This window comes from Schistocerca gregaria, chromosome 7, assembly GCF_023897955.1.
Source record: "Schistocerca gregaria isolate iqSchGreg1 chromosome 7, iqSchGreg1.2, whole genome shotgun sequence".
NCBI classification, from domain to species: Eukaryota; Metazoa; Arthropoda; class Insecta; order Orthoptera; family Acrididae; genus Schistocerca; species Schistocerca gregaria.
Genome location: NC_064926.1, coordinates 138,236,958 through 138,259,383, shown reverse-complemented (window position 1 = coordinate 138,259,383; position 22,426 = coordinate 138,236,958). Strand labels below are relative to the sequence as shown.

The window sequence follows — 22,426 nt, the reverse complement described above, 5'->3', positions numbered from 1 at the left end:
TTGTTTATCATGAGGTAAGTACATTGACTTCTGCAGAACTTAGCTTTCGGAAGATGATAGCTACGACACTTCCACAGAAATTATCTTACAACAAGACCCACAGTTTAGCGCTGCAGTGCACGTATTTGAGTGATTAATTTTGTACTGAAACATTTATTTTTAAAGATATTTGAAGTACAATGATACAAAGGTTTTCCGAGATACATTTCATTCCATTGCTGTAACCTGTAACATCTGATGATATAATTACATTAATCCTCAGGGGGGTACACGCCTACTTTGTGTACCATGTGTGTGGGAAGCACAAGGAGCCCTAGCTAATATGGTATTTGCTTATACAACTTTACACATCGGTACCATATTTATCTTAACACATAAATTACACAGCTATCTGATCATTTAACTGAGAGAAACAAACATTTATTATACTACATCAGTGACAGATGTTTACGTAATTACACAGTTGGATAACTTCACACTTACGAAATTGTATTTTGTCTGAACTGTATTTTGTGAACTGTTCATATTTTTTCGGAACCATTGTGATACTATGAGAGCTTTGAATGACATATTTGGTATGGGATCATGATTTTTAAAGTACGTTTGAGGCAGATGACACTTTTGACATGAGCAGAGAATTTTTTTTTAGGTTTTGAAATTATTGCAGAAAGCTATGACGTTTTTGAGATTTGACTGAGGTGTTATGATGTTATTATTACGACGACGATGTGAATTATGCTGCTGAGGTATGTTTAAGCTGATGCTGTATGAGTTATTTGATTATGCTACGTATCTGTTATGATGAAATATTGAAGAAGTGTCGACGAATAAGGTAAGGAATAATGAGTAGTGGTTAGGGACTCTGGTTTGTGAAAAAGGTTGTTGGAAACCAAGAATCGTAGTTTAAGAGTTATGAAATGTGTGTATATGCGTGAATGTACTACAATGCCGACGAAAATTTTTTGGACACTATTATATTTAAAGGATTTTGTTTCTACAGATTTGTAACGCAAATTCTTGACCTGTGAAATATTTTTATATGAGACTGCCACTGTAGCGGAAACTGGTGTCGTAAATATTTCGGTAAGACAGTTAAGTGACCACCTGGACGTAATGCGTCGTGTGTGCCTTTCAGAGGCACAGAAAAAAAGACCATTATCCTCACTATTGACAGTCCTTTGTAGAAAGCATCGCAAATACGACACCCTCTAACTTGAAACGTATGATTACACCGTGGATCTCTTAATTTATGATATTTACTAACATGCCTAATGAAATGATGAGAAACATTTTACATCTATTGGCTTTCTAGATGAGAGAATTTTTTTGCCTTTGGAGACGCCATTTGCCTAATGAATGACGTTTCATATGTTGCTTTATATTTGCTCATTTTGTTTAATATCTAGTTTCTCGCTGCACTGCAGCATTGGTTAAAGTAATTTAATACATGTACTAATATAAATATTTTCTGTCTACAGACCCAGTAAAGAATAATTTTATGATGTAGTTTCGTAAAAAAGGAGGAACACAAATAGACATTTCCCCTCACAGAAAATGTATAGTTAATTTTTAACGATATGGTAACTTATCTGCTAGCGGATGTTCTTGTGATGCATCACTTTAGTATTAAGATGTGACGTAGGTATTAAACATTTTTACTGTAATATTTTTTTCTGCTTGTGGGTTTGTCATGTTTAGATATAAGTTATTACATTTACTGCTGCTTGCTTTGCCAATTTCTATTTTTTTTGTTATTGCTGTTTGTATTAATTGTTTTGTGCTGCTGCATTGCCTCGTCCCTTAGTTTAGCATCTGAGATCAGTAGGTTTAAGTTAGCTTAAGAAACTACTATGATGAATTGGAAGAAAAGCATTGAAAAGCTATAAGAAACTGGTTTGGCCAAAAAAGTAGTGTACAGTGGAGGAAAACTATTTTTGAAAGAGGATGAGAACAGAATACAGAAAGCATGCTTGGATAGGATTTTTTTTGGCTGGAGCAAATGTTGAAATAAGAGGGGCGATCTATGGAATGAAGTTTTGGTTTGGACACCAGTACCAAATGTTACAGTGAAAACAAACCCTGTCCTTTCCTTTTGTGTTATCCCACTATGTGTTTGTGTACCCTTGTGTATTTGTTTTCTTCCTGTCTCTGTGTACTGTTTCATAGAATTTTTTTCTTCTAATACTAAGCTACATTCACTATGATGAGGAATACTGTTATCCTCAAATATAATTTGCATTAATAACATGTTATTTACTTCGTAAAGATGTTTACACACTATTTATTCTGTTTTGTTCTAATGCTCATGTGTGAAGTTGATGTTTCAAAAGTTATTCTGATCTTTTATGTATGTACTCATGTCATAATTCCCGTAACACTGATGTATATGTTATTTCGATTCTTTTGTAAAGCCTGTATTACTGCAAATGTTATCTGTACTATTATGTTCTTTAATGATATATTTTGTACCTTTGTTATTGTATTCTTATGTTATGAAATTTATAATTGTATAGACACCAGATCTTCAAATTAAGTATCATTTCACTGCACACATATCTGTTGGTCATAGTATATGGACAATATGTGAGAAGTAGGGACTGTTAGTGTTTGCACATGTGTTGATAATTCAGCAAGGGACTGGTTAACAGCATTGCTGGTTCTAAGGACAATTCCAAATTCTTTGTGGTTGGACAAGTGGTGGTTTATGGACTTGCTATATTCTCTGCAAAACTCTTCGATGGTGACTGTGCACCTGCACAGTCGCAACAGATGGCTGCTGGCCGTCTCTACAAGGATTACAGTGGGTCAGCACCTCTGGTGGCCCACAAATACCATTATTTCTACAGTGGGTCTGCACCACCAATACCGTAATCTCTATCAGGAATACAACGGGTCTACTCTGTGACGACCTACCTACCAATATTCTTTAAAACTTCGACTGACTCTGCTGTGGGTTTGCTCTGTTGTGGCCATTACCAGTCTGCATGTCAAGAGTCAGCACTGTTTTTCCATTGGAAGGACAACACTACTTCTTCAAGACTGCTTAGAAATCCACTACTTCCAAGTGCAATTTCTTTTATTGCTCAGACTTTGAGAAAAACACTGCAATTTTACTGGGATGAACGATCAGGACTGTCTTTATGGACTGGGAGAAAGTTTTAGCTTTTGACCAACATTGTATCAATAAGTGTGTGCATTTGATATTTTTGTTATTGTAATGATGAAGAATCTTATCAAATCATTATTGGCCACTGCCCAAGACAATTTGTAAAACTTTTTGTGGGGAGCGTGGGGGCTATGTAAGTAGGCTGTTTAGGTTTTTTTTATTGGTAACGTCACGTAGCGCTCTGTAAGAAAATCACTGGCTGTGCTGTGTGCAGTTTGTGGCTGGTTTGCATTGTTGTCTGCCATTGTAGTGTTGGGCAGCGGCAGCTGGATGCTAACAGCGCGTAGCGTTGTGCAGTTGGAGGTGAGGCGCCAGCAATGGTGGACGTAGGGAGAGAGATGGCGGAGTTTTGAAATTTGTAACAATTGCTGTTACGAACTGATATATATATTATGACTATTAAGGTAAATACATTGTTTGTTCTGTATTAAAATCTTTCATTTGCTAACTATGCCTATCAGTAGTTAGTGCCTTCCGTAGTTTGAATCTTTTATTTAGCTGGCAATAGTGGCACTCGCTGTATTGCAGTAGCTTGAGTAACGAAGATTTTTGTGAGGTAAGTGATTTGTAAAACATATAGGTTAATGTTAGTCAGGGCCATTCTCTTGTAGGGATTATTGAAAGTCAGATTGCGTTGCGCTAAAAATATTGTGTGTCAGTTTAAGCACAGTTGTGTATAATTGTTCTAAGGGGACGTGTCATATAGACTAGTCTTGTATAAATTTTTCTAAGGGGACATTTCACATGTTCAAGGAGACCACCCAAACTGTCGACTATAAACGCGCGATATAACTCACCTGTCAGTCTACCTGGGAAGTAGTGCAGACCGATGATATCATCCCCAAGGATTCCACACCATACACTTATAGATCACCTACGTTGGTGGTCGACAGGTCGTACCCACCGAGGAATGTCTGCGGTCCGGTAGTGCGTGTTATGGTGATTCACTGCACCATAATTTGTGAACATAACACCATGTAAACACCACAGCGTGAAATTACGTGTGGACCATTCACAGAATGTATCTCTCACAGGGAAATAGTTCCAATCAGCTCCTGGGTCAGTGATAGGCAGTACGGGTGAAACCTGTGACCTTGTACTACACGGCACAGATGTGAGACTGACAGCAGCGACTACACCAACGTTCCACACCGAACGGCCGGAATTCATCCTCTTGACATTTCGCTGCTTCTACAGCTTCATGACAGTAACTCCCAAAATTGTTTACAGTTCTATGAATGTTTTCTACGAAAACTGCAAAGTGATGTGGCATATCTGTGCAAACTTTTCTATGAGGAAGAAGCATCGTTTACAAACTATGAGCAACTCAATCTTCGCAATATGCACTAATCGTCAGTGGAAAATCAACACTGACTCGAAAAGAAGTGGATGGAAATAATGGAACAGACACGGAAAGGCCTCAGAGAGTGGCATGAAGTGCGCCAATGAAACCACCCTCTCTCCTTGGGAAGATGGTTCTCGCACGTTTTGCGGTCGAAAACAACAGTTCACAGTGAGATGACATACGGGACGACGTCCTTGACAACCTTTGACGCAGCTGACACTCCTGGGTGGTGAAAACCCTCTATTTAAGAATACTGTGGGGCTAGATCCAAGATAAATGTGGTTGCATCCCTTTCTTGCAATTTGTGCTCTTGTGCGCTGGATGGAACCACTATATACTAGAACTGACATGTTATTACATTTCCACGCAATTTGGGCGCATAGAGCCTGAGAAATCAGTGCCCAGAACAACCACCTCTGGCCGTAATAATGGCCTTGATACGCCTGGACATTGGGTCAAACAGAGCTTGGATGGCGTGTACAGGTGCAGCTGCCCATGCAGCTTCAACACGATACCACAGTTCATCAAGAGTAGTGACTGGCGTGTTATGACGAGCCAGTTGCTCGTTCACCATTGACCAGACGTTTCCAATTGGTGAGAAATCTGGAGAATGTGCTGGCCAGGGCAGCAGTCGAACATTTTCTGTATCCAGAAAGACCCGTGCATTATCCTGCTGAAATGTAGGGTTTCTCAGGGATCGAATGACGGGTAGAGCCAAGGGTCTTAACATATCTGAAATGTAACGTCCACTATTCAAAGTGCCGTCAATGCGAACAAGAGGTGGCCGAGACGTGTAACCAATGGTACGCCATACCATCACGCCGAGTGATACGCCATTATGGTGATGACGAATACACGCTGCCAACGTGCATTCATCTCGATGTCGCCAAACACGGATGCGACCATCATGATGCTATAAACAGAAAGTAAATTCATCTGGAAAAATTACATTTTGCTATTTGTGCACCCACGTTCGTCGTTGAGTACACCATCGCAGGCGCTCCTGTCTATGATGCAGAGTCAAGGGTATCTGCAGCCATGATTTCCGAGCTGATAGTCTATGCTGCTGCAAACGTCGTCGAACTGTTCGTGCAGATGGTTATTGTCTTGCAAACGTTTCCATCTGTTGACTCAGGGATCGAGACGTGGCTCTACGATCCGATAGCCAAGCGGATAAGATGCCTGTCATCTCGACTGCTAGTAATACGAGGCCGTTGGGATCCAGCACGGGGTTCCGTATTATCCTCCTGAACCCACCGATTCCATATTCTGCTAACAGTCATTGGATATCGATCAACGGGAGCAGCATTGTCGCGATACGATAAACCGCAATCGCGATAGGCTACAACCTGACCTTTATCAAAGTCGGAAACGTAATGGTACGCATTTCTCCTCCTTACACGAGGCATCACAACAACGTTTCACCAGGCAACGCCGGTCAGCTGCTGTTTGTGTATGAGAAATCGGTTGGAACCTTTCCTCATGTCACCGCGTTGTAGGTGTCGCCACCGGTGGTAACCTTGAGCGAATGCTCTGAAAAGGTAATCATTTGAATATCAAATGGCCAGTAGTCTAATTGGCGCCCTCCCGTGGCATTATCACAGGGGATGTAACATTGACACATGCGTGAATGAACTGACAAAGAGTCGCTGTAGGCATCACAGTTCATAAACAACCTTGGTAGCACCTGCCCACATTTATTGAGGAACCTGCGATGTAGCCCTGGGCGCCTGCAGGCAAATATCTGGTATTGGAGGGTGTTCAAGTGGTTGCCTGCCTGCAGGTGCCACCGAAAGTATTGCCGAACTTGGTGGTCTCAGAGACACTCTTTGCCAATATATTCATGCATGTGACAATGTCCCATCTCTCTGTCACCATGCCACAGCGAGGTGCGAAATAGGATGGCAGAAAAAGCGGGTGGATCTTTTGCTGCTTCAGATCAAGTTCAAATTTTGTAGAACGGTTTTGAAGGATCCCTAGTGATTCCGGTCACGCTGCACTCCAATGAGATTAGATCATGTTCACTGGGGATGCAGCGCCCCAATGTCTTTATGGGGGCGGGGGTTGAAACGTCCAGGGGCGTCAAAGATCGTCAAAATATCTTCCTGTTGCTCATTGCACTTATAACACAAAATGTGCGGGAATCAATGCTCCAAGAAAAGGGATTGTTTCATTGACGTTCCTTATGCCACCCCTGGAGATCTTTCCGTGTAGATCTTGAGCGGCTGTGTGTCTGAAATGTTACAGCAGATGTCCGTTTACTTGAGTACATGTTTCATTAATGTGTAGCCTATCAACCAGATACGGGTCTTTATCAGTTTCGTATATCATCTTTATTGTTTTCTACTTGGACCAATGCCTACGAGAAATTATCTGTGGAGTATATGTTTTATTTGAATCATGACTTTCCCCTCTATCATCAGCCACCTCTATTCCATGAAATCCACTGTGTTAGTTCGCTTGGGGGCAAAGACGAAATTTCTGCTCTCTCGAAGCTTAAAAACGGAGAGATGAGTCGTTGGAATTCACGAGAGAAATAGTAATTGAGACGATGGGATGGGTGGGGAATTGAAGAACAAGGAGAGAGATTCTGGGAGAGGACACCATCCTTTTCTATATTGGTGTATATGACTTGGGGCACGTAGGTTTAACGATGTTTCCCGGAGAATTCATGGGCGTGTGTTTCCATTGATTGCTGGATGTTCGGGATGGAAGTTCCAAGACCTTTCGAGAGAGTCTGCCCTTCAAAACGGGCGAACCAGCAGTCTATAAGACGTGTCTTTGACGTGACCCCATTGAGCTGTCGTATATTGCCTTGAAGCTAGAGCTGTGATTGGGCGGAAGGTGCGCGAAAAGGTGTGTCCTCTTGCTGGAGTAGTGGAGCAAACGAGGCAGTTGAAGATGGGACTAGTTAAAGGTTGGGCGCATTGGAGATGCTGCTGGCCGCCGATTTCATGCGACTTCTTGATACCACCCTGCATCCCACCCCTCTCTTTTGTTCCTTAACGTTTGTACTATGCAGTGACATCAACAGTCGACCTGGGCGGTTTTAGAAGGGTTGAAATGCCTCTGGTGGATTTGTTACTCAGATGACATCGAATGACTAGTCAGTGCTCGAGCTCACTGGGTTCTCGTGACCGTCTGATTGTGCTGTTACTGCTTTTCTACTGACTACACAATACCCCCACCTCCTTTCACACTGAATGGTCCGCCATTCGTGACATGTAGTAGCCAATTCCTTTGATCAGAAAGTGTACGATTACCAGAAGAACTTCATGGCCACTTTGCGTGCTGGAGAGGAATTCATGCGAAAATCCTAACACGCTAGAGACAGAGCTGAGCCCGTGAGACAGCAGTCATGGTGACAAGAAGCTAGTGGTTACGATGCCGGCTTGCCTTGTGGCGGAGGTTGTCTCACGGCAACAGGGCGACGTAGTGGCGCCTGCTCAATGAAAATGGTGGCACCTGTATACGAGCGACGTTCAAGGTAATGAACAGGCGCTACGATCCTGGCTATGGACTTTGTGCCAAAATATCGGCCATCAAACATCAATCACTACACTTTTTTTCTTCTTCGATGGCCTGATAGACCTACGTTGAACCCGATATGCCAATTCCTAAAAAGCGCCTGAGGAAGATCTATAGTCAAATCAAATAAATCCCATTCTCAGGAAGTGTATGTATGCGTGCAGATGTGGGAGTTCTTCATCGATGTCCTGGGTATGGTCCTCTTGCCGTTACCTTCCTCCGATCTGCTATGAAGTGTGTATCTGCGTCGCATGGATGTCTACGATTAGTCCTTATGCAGTGTAGTTCTGACAGTGAAAATTTTCTCAACCACGAAGTTTCTAATCGGCTTATATGCGAGTCGAGCGCCACTGCACAGGCGTGCGTTAGCGACATCGGTTGCAGAGGCGATAACCTACGTTACAAAACGCGTAAAGCGGTTAGCGTATTCCAGGTGCAAGTTCTCAAATTACCTGCTTCCAGGAACAATTTGGCTTTCAGTATTTCATGTAATTATTAAGCGACTTTACAAATTTAAAATGATGTCATAATCTTCTCATTAAGAGCCATAACCTTACGTTAAATCTTTAACACATTAAGTCAAGCATTAAACTTACAAACTGTTTATACGACTTGAGGCATCGTAAGTCATTGCAATCTACCTACGCTGGCCCCAGCTTAATCGTACAAAATCCCCCGCACAAGCGGTTAAATGTATCTAGAAACTATACAAAGAGGCATTAACGCCCGGCATAAGGAACACAAGAACGGTTGTCATCTGGGCAACAAGGATTTGTCGGCAGTGGCAGGATTGCTGAGAACAGTGAACCATCAAAATCTTTTTGCTGGTCCCATTGTTTTGTAAGGATCGAAGCATAACTATGCTAGGATGCACAGAAAGGTCATAAAAATTCAAATCCATGAAAACAACATTAACATAAAAGACTAACGATACAAATTAGGAAAGTTGTGAACCTTAGTATTAATTAAGTTCCATAGCGCACGTCGGTGCAACTTCATGATCTTAAGGTCCCGTACACTATCAACCAATTTGTCAAACTTTATTACGTTTGCCAAATATTTGTGCATGTCTGTTTGATATGTTTCTCAAATATAGAGGGTGTTTGAAATGTTTGAGAGACAATATGACAAGATTGTTGACGTTGTTTGTGTTAATGTTTCGCCGTAGATGGTTAGTGAAAAAGAATTTTATTGCAGTTTATTTCACTATAACATGAGTATCTACAACTGTGGAAACTGAGATCAAGAGTAAAAAAGAAACACCCCTAGAAATTACCAAAATGGTAGACGTTTCTCACCTCTCCTAGCTATGTATTATGCAGGAGGAGGTTTAAAAGAAAATTAATATTGTACACGCAAAAATCAAGTGCAAGAGCAATAAAGTAAAAAAAAAAAAGTCAAAGTTCTCAGTTTCTTCGACGAGCGATGTAGGCTATGCGTCCCAGCGCTGTGATATTTTAATGAACTTTCTTTACACGTCCAACTAGACGAGAATAAATTTTCACATACTTGCGTCTTCTTTTTCAGTGCGAGGACGAAGCAACTGTGAACAAGTTATTAAAAGTTTCATTGTCCATTCTTAAAAATTACTGTAACCATCAGTTTCCGTTTGCCCTTTAACGGGTTACCATGTGTATATTTCTTTCTTTTTAAATCATTCCCTGGACCAGCATCTAGTTTTCTTTTTCTTCTTCTTTAAATACAGCACCAGAGCCAGTGCTGGAAATGCTTTATCTGCATTTGTGGCCATTTCCACTAGTATCATAACGCAACATTACAAAAAGCGTCTGCTTTGAAACGAGCTTAAAATAGATTTGGATTTTGTACTGACTTCTTTGGCAAATCCGTAGGTAGATGAGAACGAATTTGACAAATTAGTTTGATTGTGTACGAGGACCGTTAGGAAATCGTCTGATAAGTCGCGAACTGATTGTTGCCTGGATACGTATAAACAGTTCGGCTTGCTGAGTTTGTTTCAGAATGTAATTGCTTACTGGCTAGTTGTAGCCACTGATGACGTCTCCAGCACTGGAAGACGAAACGTTACACAGAAAGTATGCCTTGGTCCAGCGCCTAATGCTCTTTAAACAAATACCTTCCAAAGCGCTGATACCTGCCTTGTAAGCTAGCATTGCGCTGTAGCTTCTTCATTGTGTAACAGGAACAACAGAATTATCACCATAATCAAGGAAAGCATACGCAACATTGTAGACGAGAGTCTAAAATCAAAACGACTGCGCCTCTAAAACAATGATTGGCTTTTTTTTCAGTCGGAATGACAAAATTACACAGATACGAAAAGGCAGTTGATATTACACAAACGAATAACATACTCTTTACAATTTATTTGCACTACATAAGAGACTAGATACGCAGCATGTAAAATTACATACATTGTATATGGAATTCTTAAAAAGCAGACATTTAAAATAAGCATTTCTTGTCTTATAGTAGTAATTCGATATACATAGAAAAATATTTCGATAAAATAGTTTTCATTACATTTCACAAAAAATAAAACTTCAACATTTCTGTACAGTTATTATAATTTCTTCCTGGGAAAATATATTCCTTCCGCCCAAAATCTTTCATGTTTCGTCACGATGGAAATTGTTCACGTAAGCGGAAAAAATCATTTGTTTTGTGCTTCTCGTTACTGTAACTTCAAACATCTTTGTACGTCCCACAGAATTGCTCCAATAAATGTCATATTGAGTCATACACTAGACAACATTGACTTATTAATAGCATGTCTGGTATAATTAAAATAAGTTGTTATTTAGTTAATTGTATGTACTCGAAATGAGACTGAACACCTCTCGCTCTCTTGTTCACTAATTTTCTGTAAGAAGCGACAGTGATGACATTTGCGAAGTGGTAGACGCTTAAGCGAGACAACCCAACACATTTTTGAAGGTAGACGGTGGTAAACGAATACATTAACCACAAGGAGGCTGTTTTGTCCTATGGAGTGTTTTTACCCTTTTACCTAAAATATTTTTTGAAACTCCATCGAAACATTGTCTGTGTCAAACACGAAAGAGAAACGTCTTCGAAATTAAGGCAAAAGCAAAGAATTCCGAACTGGCGATCACAGAAATTGCGAAACAAAAGTGCTATGTAATCGCCGCTCAGGGTTATCAACAAAGCTGAGTACATAAGTGTATTTAGCACTGAGAATTCGACACGACACTGGAAACACCGTTCCACCAAAGCAGAGATTCTCCGTTTATTGGCAATCTGTTGAACTTATTTCATAAAGCTGTGATTTCCTTACGATGAACGAAGAAACGAAATGATAAAAGATAAGCGGTGAGCTTGGAAACCTGAGAATTCCTCTATGTACAGTTCAAAAATTTCCCAGGCAGGTTAATTAATGTGGTACTGCATTGGTCAGATGGATATTCTACGTATCCTAGATGTAGTTGGAACTCCGACGTCCCACACGAAATAGATGTCAAAGGGTTGCAACCAAGGCGTTTAGTTTGCAGCCAGAAGTTTTACAGACATTTAAATTGCCTCAAAGTATCTGTGGACGTGATATTCTTCGGCGGTGTCCTCATCAGTGTTGCACATTAACAAAGTGCTACTGTCATTTCAACAGTTGGTATTGTTTGGAGTTCTAAAACGACTGACGGGGTTGTTCAGATGTTGTGGGGAATCCCCCGGACAGAGTCCTCGTCAATCGTCACGTGCCGGCAGCCATGCGCCGGTGTAGTCGCCGCAGGTTGGCCAACGTGACGGGGTCATCGGGTAATAGCCGCAGCGCCTCCCGGTAGAACTTCTCGGCCTCGGCGTGCCGGCCCATCAGGTGGTAGAGCGCGCCAAGGTTGCCCACGCCGGCTGGCTCCTGGAACACAAAAACATGCAGTCTGTTGTAACACAGTCAACAAGGGCTTATAGAGGGGACAACAAACAAAACCGAGAAAATTGAGGGGTCTCCAGAGGGAGCCTTGAGGAACTGATTAGGTGTTATGAGGTAAAAGTCAGCGCCGGCACTCCAGTCGGGAATGACAGAGAAGAGAAGGCTGTGAGGAGAGGTCAACCAATCGCACGCTCACCGACCTCCTTCCAGGACGACAACGCGACAGCACCTAGGTGGAGACGACATGGCGCCGCACCTGACTGGTGGCAGCCCACTTCGATAGCAGCTTCAATGTTAGCCACTGCTTTAGCTGATGCATCGTAGCCTCTTCTTTAGTAATCTCTACGTAGCTCAGTTGGAGATCAGCAGTCACTACAGTTCAGTTGACGACAGACTTTTATTAGTAGTGGTCGCTATGACCAGAAGTGTTACTTGTATTTGTCTCTTCTGAAGAAGACTGATTATTTTGCATTCGCCCTTTGATTGCGACATATCTGTCTAATTGCACTTGTGAATGATCATGTATAAAGGACTACAAGAATTCTCAGATCAAAGTTAAGTATTTGTACTTGTCTTGTTGTAATAATACTCATTAATACGAGTTGATGGATTGTTTGTCTAGCGAACCGAGTATGCAACATTTCTACTCACAACTTTAGGAGTGCGAACACGTCAATGGAAATATCATCAAACTAGTACATAGTTGACAGACTACTAATTATAAAATGGATTAGAAAATTTATAAACTAAAGAATTACTAAACACGAAAAAAATTCAGAGAGATAATATATATCACGTTCTCGACAACTATGATGAATCAACCACTTCATTTGCTTTATGGGCTAACTTCGGAAGGGAGCGGTGCTTTGAATATGTGTCAGGTGAAGTATTGCAAGACTCAATGGAATAAGCCATGGGAGCCTGTGGGAGCACCGGCCTTCTTGGAAACAGAGGGTGAAGAAATAGCAGATAGGACACAAGACTCCTTGCCAGGAGGTGGAAGCTGCTTTCCCATGTGGAGGGTAGTCAGACAGTCTGCAGGTGGCTGAGATAAAAAAGCCTTCATTCCAGAAGTCGCAACTCTGTCGGTGTGTCGAAGGAGGTTGGAGCTTGTTAAGTGATATACCTGGGTAGATCAACACCTCCTGTCTTTTCTAAAAACTTGACTAAACAGCACTTACCTACTAAATGGTTGGACTCTTAGAGCAGAGTCGGCACCTAGCCTCATAGATAGCTTTTTAACATTTCGCAGGTCCTGAAATGTGAGGCTACTGGTTGTTTAATTGCGACTGATTAAAATGTTAGCACCAACTTCATGAGGACGTAGCACTTGGCAAGAAGCTTTTTACAAAAAAGGTTAGGGGAGGAAGTTCAATTCATTGACTTGTTGACATCTCGCCACTTCTGGGGGCAAAATATTGTCAAAGAAAGAATTACGCCATTGGCGAACAGTAGCGCATTATAAGATTGGCGGTTGCATTTTGTTGGGAGGAGGAAGGAGCAAGTTGCTGGGAGAAGACTTCAAAAATAAGATGCATACAATCGATCATAGAGGAGAGAAGTGACGGGCAGGGGATGGAGGCTAAGTGGCAACTGTGCTCTCAACTCTCAGAGTCACTGTCTCCACTAAAAGTGGAAAGCATTGAAAAATTTGAATGTTCTGTCGCTGTCGTATTTCACTTATCTGTACAACTGCACTGCTTTAAAAATGTTATCTAAGCACTGCGATCTGGCCCTGAAGACCATACGTTACTACAATATCTAACTCTTAGAAATACTTTTGAAAATATTAATCCTATTTTAGAACTTCCATAACATAAATAAATATAGCGTTTCGGCATAATAATACCAACATTAGCCTATTAAAATTTCATTTCAAATCCTGTTTTCTAAGTTATACATAACGTACTGATGGCTCCTTTTAATTTTCCCTTGAACTATGACATATATTTTTCATAAGCCTCCAGCACAACTGTGGTAGTTGTGCTACGTTGAACCAACATTAAAAACCACCAGCAGGTCCACACTACTGCGCCTCCCTTGTTTGGTACATCTATAATAACCGCTCAAATTATGCTAGGGGCGTCTAATGTACACTGACGAACCAAAACATTATGACCACCTGTTTGTCTGCCTGTGGGACGAAATACGCCACGAAGTCTGTTAATCAGTAGACTCATCTGCGCACGATGTGATGGGGCCCGATAACGACCAAGACGGATCAATATGATTTGTATCAGGCGAATTTGGTTGCTGAGACGTCAATGTGAGTTCACTATTATGCTCCTCAAACCACTGTAGCACGATTCTAATTCCAATTATACTGATGAAAGATGACATCGCCTTTGGGGATGACATCAAACATGAAGGGATACAGCTGATTCGTAGCTGTCAGCGTGTCTTACATTACTGCCACAAGTCCCACACAAGTGCGGGAGAATGCCTCCTACAGCATAATACTGCTGTCGCCAGCTTGCGTGGATAGCTCTCTGCATATTTCGAGCCGCCGTTGACCTAGATGGCGGCGTTTGTGGTGAGGACGATTGACCTAGTGTAGCAAAAATGTGTTCACCCGAAGACCCGAGACGTTTCCATTGATCGACGGTCGGATCCCGTGAGTCTCGTAATTGACGATGTCGGTGGGTCAACGTGTGAACACGTAAGGGTGGCCTGCTGCGTAGCTCCATGTTCAACAACGCACAATGAACGGTGTGCTCCGAAACACTTGTGCGTCCACCAGTACTGTGCTCTTTCGGCAGAGATGTCACAGATCACCATCTGTCCTACTTTAAAGAGCAGACAGACCTCCATATCCCACGGTCTGTGAAGAGTCGTGGAGGTCCGACCATTGAGCACTTAATGGTACTTTCACTGTCCGTCTACCGCTTTCCATAGATGCTCATGACAGTAGCACGAGAACATTCGACCAGCTTTGTCGTTTTCGAGATACTCATTCACAGGCTCTGTGTAATAATAATCTGCCCTTTATCAAAGTCGCTTATCTGGATGGATTTCCCTATTTGCAGCCCATATCTTCGCTAGGCTTTATCCCCGTCCGTGTCTGCTGCGCTTACATACTTTTTTTGCCGCTTCACGTGCCTGCAACCCAACCAGGTAGCATTCAGTGGTAACAATGTTTTGGTTGATCAGTGTATACGCTGGCACGACAGCCCAAAAGGGAAAGTCTGTCTGTTAAATACAATAGTGGACTAAAAAGTAAACGAAGTTAAGAGACATGGCATTGAAAACTGTTATCGCTTCTCGTAAGATCATCATACCCACTAAATTCAGTACGGGTCTGGGAAGCACAACGTCTCGTAAAACGAACACCGGACAACGTGTAAACAACATATTCATAGTACAGCTGCTACTATCGCACCATTTCTACGCCACGTGACTGAAGAGATGAGACTTCAATGGTGCAAACAGCACAAAACGTGAGCAACATCAGTTCGGATGTCTAACCTCTGTGTAGAAGATTACATGGCGTCCGACGGAAAACTGTACAGTTGTAAAGGAGACAAGTGTTGTGACCATGGAGCCAATAAGTACGTCATTCCGTTGGTGCGCATCTTCAAGGACAGTTCGTAGAGCATCCATTTTCTCTGTTATCGTGACCGTTGAAATTTTCTGTGTTTACGTTTTCACAGTTCATACTTCATTGTGAAACTTACTGAGAAATAGCAATGATCACTTACGACCTGTCATTCGCATTGCGACTGATAATGAAAGTAAGGCATGAGAGAAGTCAAGACACTTTCACAGATTTGTCGGCCTGGAAGAAAATACTACAAGATGTTCGGAATTCTAAGGAAAGGACGGACAATTTACCATATCCACAAGAGCCAAAAGTGAAGAATGAGAATGGAAGACCAAGAACGAAGTGATCGAATTGAAAAGGGTGTAACACAAGGTGTAGTCTTTCACCCTACTGCTCGACCCTTACATCAAAGATGCAATGAATATAAAAGGATGATGATGATGATGATAATATTTGGTTTGAGGGGCGCTCAACTGCGCGGTCATCAGCGCCCGTACAAAGTCCTAATCTTTACACAGTCCAGTTCAGCAACTTTCACGAATGAGGATGAAATGATGAGGTCAACACAAAAACCCAGTCCCCGGGCAGAGGAAATCCCCAACCCAGCCAGGGATCGAAGCCGGGACGAAAAAAAAAGAAGCTTCAAGACTGGAATTAAAAATGCAAGATGGCATACCCATGATAACATTCGCTTACGACATTGCTGTTCTCACTGAAGGTGAAGAACTGGAGGAGGTGATGAATGGAATGAAAAGTTTACTGTGTGCAGACTATTTGTTATAGCCGTGAGCGACCGCGAGCGGTGCACGGAAGAGAATGGAGACGCGAAGCCACCAGGAGGGGGACCCGCTGTAGTTAACACTAACTGCGAACAGACAGGACAGACGAGCTAAGTAGATCATTTTACGAGAAATTTTACGCTATTTCATTTCAGTATTTGAAAATGGTCTGTAGAATGCATCGCGGTTTTTCGATCCACAAAAGTTTTTACAAGGCAGAAACAGTCGCTTACTAATATAGCTCTTACTTGAGACGCCAAACATCAGTTAAAATTATGTCCAGCTTGTGCATATTTATTGAGCAGCGCGGCCTTTTTTCGGGCCTATTTTCGTGGGATATATTCTCCACAAAATAAAACAAAAGAACTCAAGCACAATATACAGTAGAGCCCGTTGATCCGACCTCAGTTGGCTCGGCTTCGCACTTGGTCCTTCTATCACATTTCCGGTGTTTTTTTGACGGCAGTATGGATCAGTAGGCAGTTGACGAAGATAGATGCAGTAGTTCGATCAATTTTCATGTGGAATAACTTGTTTCTTACTGTATCAATAAAAGTTATTGTTAACATACATGTTTCACAAATTAGTGAGAGTGCTCTTCTTACATATGAAAATACATAAAAATAAATTATGGTATCAATCAAACGTAAACATGCGACGCTGTCTTTACCGGAGAAACTGAAAAGTGCTTGAGAGGTTAGATGGTTGAAATGGCACTAAGCACTATGGGACTTAACATCTGAGGTCAGCCGGCCGGGGTGGCCGAGCGGTTCTAGGCGCTACAGTGTGGAACCGCGCGACCGCTACGGTCGCAGGTTCGAATCCTGCCTCGGGCATGGATGTGTGTGATGTCCTTAGGTTAGTTCTAGGGGACTGATGACCTCAGATGTTAAGTCCCATAGTGCTCACACCCATTTGATTTGGATTTTTGATTGTTTGGGGGAAGAGACCAAACAGCGAGGTCATCGGTCTCATCAGATTGGGGAAGGACGGGGAACGATGTCGGCCGTGCCCTTTCAAAGGAACCATCCCGGCATTTGCCTGGAGCGATTTATGGAAATCACGGAAAACCTAAATCAGGATGGCCGGACGTGGGATTGAACCGTCGTCCTCCCGAATGTGAGTCTAGTGTGCTAACCACTGCAGAGCCATTTGAACCAAGCCATCTGAGGTCAACAGTCTCCTAGACTTAGAACTACTTAAACCTAACTAACCTAAGGATATCACACACATCCGTGCTAGAGGCAGGATTCGAACCTGCGACCGTAGCAGCAGCGCGGTTCCGGACTGAAGCGCGTAGAACGCTCGGTCACAGCAGCCGTCAGAGGTTAGACAAAAGCGAGTCTTCAAAACAACAGAAATGAGGTAGGGGTTTGTGAAACAACTCTTAAACACTGGAGAAAATTTTGGAGTACTCTTTAAAGCCACATATTGGCGACTGATGACGAGAACGAACTGAAAATACACAAGCGTTTGAAGAACCATAAAAGTGAAATTCTAAATAACGTTTTGTGGTGTGGCTTGAGCAGGAGGGAAGGAAACGAACCTCTTTGCCTGGACCGATCATGAAAGAATAAGCAATGATTTTATATGAAAAATTAGATGAAGACAATTAAAACAAAAAGTATACAGCCAGTCAGAACTGGCAACATCGGTAGAAAAAACGGCATTCGAAATTTAATTAATTCCAGCAGAAGCTGTCCGCTCGTGAAACATCTGCCAATGAATTTGTTCCGAATTTTGAAAACTTAGTTACAGAGTTTAAGCTGTTTCTGATCAAGTGTATAAAATTCATGGGTCTGATGTAAACTATAGATTGCTCCCTACAAGATTGCTGCACAAAATGAATCAGTCCTGTGTCAATGCAGTACGGTAATAAGGTGTGTACACTTGTTAAACTTATATCTTACCGTACGATAGAGACACATTTTACACTACAGGAACTACTGTGCATCACACTATAGTGTAAGATTTTTTAGTGAGTCGAAGTTTTCTTTTCTTTTGTTACTGTTTTAACACGGAACAACATTTCACACAGTATTGCCTGTTGAAAATTGAAGTTGCACCGTGCTGTATTGTGATGTTACAAGTCAATGGAAGTGTTACTTTGATAATGAGAACTGTTTTACTTTCCGACCATGCTTCAGTACCCGTAGGCTGCTGATTATGTTGTACTCACAAAAGAAAACTTGCTAATAACACGCTTTTTCCAGCAAAAGCCATCAACAAGCAAGAAAATTCTTAACTGTTAAAGATAATGGGACACATTTCGTGCGCTAATTTTCTCTAATCATTCGTGAAACTATCGTTAGGCGGTGCCATTTGTGTTACCGTATACCAGTGCTTTGTAGAGAGACATTTACAAACTTAGCTTCCCTTTCCTACAGCAAATAGAAGTTCCAATGCTAGAACTTAAAGACCATCTGCAAAACTATCAAAACAATGTTGTTAAACGTCGATTAATGACGCATCTGAACGTAAAAGAAATATTCTGAAACAGGAATTTTATAGCGACAGATAAGCCGCTCTGTTGATTCACTTTAATTGTAAGCAGCGAAAACTGAAAACTATTTGGTGGTTGTGTAACTAATATTAGGATCGGTGGCAAAATGTCTCTCACTGTAAACACGGATTTGACAAGCATTAACTACACAGAGGGTTACAGTAAATGAAATTTCCACTTTAAAAGATGTGCCAGTATTAACAAACACGGTGGATTTTAGCAAAAAATGTCAGCGATCACTTACCCTACCACAAGTGGAGTCAACTTGCTTACCTCACGTTTTCTAAAGGTGTCCCGCAGCCGTTGGCTCCTTCTCCGCCGGTACCATAAACGGTGCATAATAGTGTGCAAGCGGGTAGGATTAAATGCTAAGCATAATATGGTTCAAATGGCTCTAAGCATTATGGGACTTAACAACTGAGGTCATCAATCACCTGGACTTAGAACTACTTAAACCTAACTAACCTAAGGACATCACACACATCATTGCCCGAGGCAGGATTCGAACCTGCGACCGTAGCAGCAGCGCGGTTCCAGACTGAAGTGTCTAGAACCGCTCGGCTACAGCGGCCGGCGCTAAGCATAATAATAATCATAAAATGTTTGCCTGCCAACTAATTCTGTTTTATTACAGTAATCGCAAAACTAGTAAAGCGGTTTCTAGGGTCAGTCTATCGTTAATATTCGTAACAAGATTCCCGGTCATTAATCATTAATTCCCGAGCACCGCAAAAGCCATAAAAATCTCCGCACGACCTTAGAATCAACATGAGACCGCACAAATATGTAAATTTAGGAATTAATTCCGTCTTTACGCTTCCCCGGCAGGTCTTTATCACGCTTTGTGACCATCTGGGACGTCGTTCGATGAGTCTGCATTGTGATCATACCTATGCGATAGTCTCCGTCACAAAATCTTCCCATACTATGCATTAAAACATAGCAACAAGATGTAGTAAACGTGGGCAGAGACGTGACATAAAAGCCACCCCTGGACGGACACACTTGCTACGAACGAACAGAGCTTTCAGGAGGTCCATAAACAGGTGCACTCCATAGAAGTCACGCTCCTGCAACTCCTACATCTAACTAAATGGAATTGCAAGGCGCAACCTTAAAACTAGCTACTAATTGTTCGAAAAAGTCTATACCAACAGTTCCAAAAACTTTGAGTGTCGTTATTTAAAAAAGGGTGGAAAATAAACTGATGAGCCAGAACACTATGATCACAGCCCAAAGCGAGGTTGAATGCCTCCTGGTCGTGTTGCGTGAGATAGTAAGGAAAGATTGTAAGAGGAAGCGAAACGAATGGGAGTCATTGCGTCGACGATACGGGCCACAAATCTAGAAATCCACTGATATAAGCGGTTTTGACAATAGGCACATTGTTGTGGAAATGCGGTTGGAACGACAATATCTGAAACGGTGAAGCTGGTCGCTTGTTGACGAACTGCTGTCGTCTGAATCCATGTAAACTGATTGAAGCATGCTCAAATAACGAGTAAGCTGTATAATATTGTAGGACCACATCTCATCACAAACTTAGAAATCCGAGGATGCCCCACTGTGTAATCCAGGGTAAGCAGCGCTCTGTGGCGGATATGACGACAGAGTACAGTCCCAGGGACAAGTGTTTAGGAGCACACCGTTGAAAGGACATAGTTGAACATTGAGCTCCACATCGCACGACCCCTACTTATTCCTGTGTCGATCCAACGATGTCAAAGTTAGCGTAAGCAGGGCTATGCGTGAAGCGTTCAGTGAATTCGAAAGTAAAATTCTATGTCGCGACTTGACAGACAATCCTAGGAAGTTCTGGTCTTACGTTAAATCGGCAAGTGGATCGAAACAGCATATCCAGACACTCTGGGATGATAATGACATTAAAACAGAGGATGACACGCGTAAAGCTGAAATACTAAACACCTTTTTCCAAAGCTGTTTCACAGAGGAAGACCGCACTGCAGTTCCTTCTCTAAATCCTCGCACGAACGAAAAAACGGCTGACATCGAAATAAGTGTCCAAGGAATAGAAAAGTAGATCACTCAACAGAGGGAAGTCCACTGGACCTGACGGGATACCAATTCGATTCTACACAGACTATACGAATGAACTTGCCCCCTTCTGACAGTCGTGTACCGTAAGTCTCTAGAGGAACGGAAGGTTCCAAACGATTGGAAAAGAGCACAGGTAGTTCCAGTTTCCAAGAAGTGTCTCTCACATCGAGCTGTTGTAGAATTTTAGAACATGTTTTTTGCTCGCGTATCATGTCATTTCTGGAAATCGAGAATCTACTCTGTAGGAATCAACATGGATTCCGGAAACAGCGATCGTGTGAGACCCAACTCGCTTTATTAGTTCATGAGACCCAGTAAATATTAGATACAGGCTCCTAGGTAGATGCCATTTTACTTGACTTTCGGAAGGCGTTCGATACAGTTCCGCACTGTCGCCTGATAAACAAAGTAAGAGCCTACGGAATGTCAGACCAGTTGTGTGGCTGGATTGAAGAGTTTTTAGCAAACAGAACACAGCATGTTGTTCTCGATGGAGAGACGTCTACAGACGTTAAAATAACCTCTCGCGTGCCACAGGGGATTGTTATGGGACCATTGCTTTTCACAATGTATATAAATAACCTAGTAGATAGTGTCGGAAGTTCCATGCGGCTTTTTGCAGATGATGCTGTAGTCTACAGAGAAGTTGAACCATTAGAAAATTGCAGTGAAATGCAGGAAGATCTGTAGCGGATAGGCACTTGGTGCAGGGAGTGGCAACTGACCCTTAACATAGACAAATGTATTGCGAATACATAGAAATAAGGATCGTTTATTGCATGATTATATGATAGCAGAACAAACACTGGTAGCAGTTACTTCTGTAAAATATCTGGGAGTACGCGTACGGAACGATTTGAAGTGGAATGATCATATAAAATTAATTGTTGGTAAGGCGAGTGCCAGGTTGATATTCATTGGGAGAGTCATTAGAAAATGTAGTCCATCAACAAAGGAGGTGGCTTACAAAACACTCGCTCGACCTATACTTGAGTATTGCTCATCAGTGTGGGATTGACAGAGGAGAGAGAGAAGATTCAAAGAAGAGCGGCGCGTTTCGTCACAGGATTATTTGGTAACCGTGATAGCGTTACGGAGATGTTTAGCAATCTCGATTGGCAGACTCTGCAAGAGAGGCGCTCCGCATAGCGGTGTAGCTTGCTATCCAGGTTTCGAGAGGGTGCGTTTCTGGATGAGGTATCGAATATATTGTTTCCCCCCTACTTATACCTCGCGAGGAGATCACGAATGTTAAATTAGAGAGATTCGAGCGCGCACGAAGGCTTTCCGGCAGTCGTTCTTCCCGCGAACCATACTCGACTGGAACAGGAAAGGGAGGTAATGAGAGTTCACGTAAAGTGCCCTCCGCCACACACCGTTGGTGGCTTGCGGAATATAAATGTAGATGTAGATGTCAGTTATGACTCCAGTGGGCACAGCATCTCTTAGTTTTCAGCATGGATTGATAGTCACGTTTCACCTGTCAAACGAATCGCATTTCTTGTTACACCAGGTCGATGGTTGGTTCCTTACACGCCGTCGTCCAGGCGAACGGCGCACGAAACATGCGACGCGACAGAGGTGAAGGCTGGCGAGGGCAGAAAAATGCTATGGGGCGCATTGAGTTGGGCGTCTACGGGA

The 22,426-nt window shown here is 42.3% G+C and overlaps 1 protein-coding gene across 1 annotated transcript in view; it reads right to left on the bottom strand.

Moving 5' to 3' along the window:
- Positions 1-10,854: 10,854 nt before the first annotated feature.
- The window catches only part of LOC126281582 (protein O-mannosyl-transferase TMTC2-like), a 698,078-nt gene continuing 686,506 nt past the window's right edge, over positions 10,855-22,426 (bottom strand). Inside the window, exon 14 of the mRNA XM_049980663.1 lies at positions 10,855-11,889. Within this exon, the coding sequence (XP_049836620.1) occupies positions 11,728-11,889 (162 nt within the window). The 3' untranslated portion in view covers positions 10,855-11,727. The remainder of the gene's footprint in view (positions 11,890-22,426) is intronic.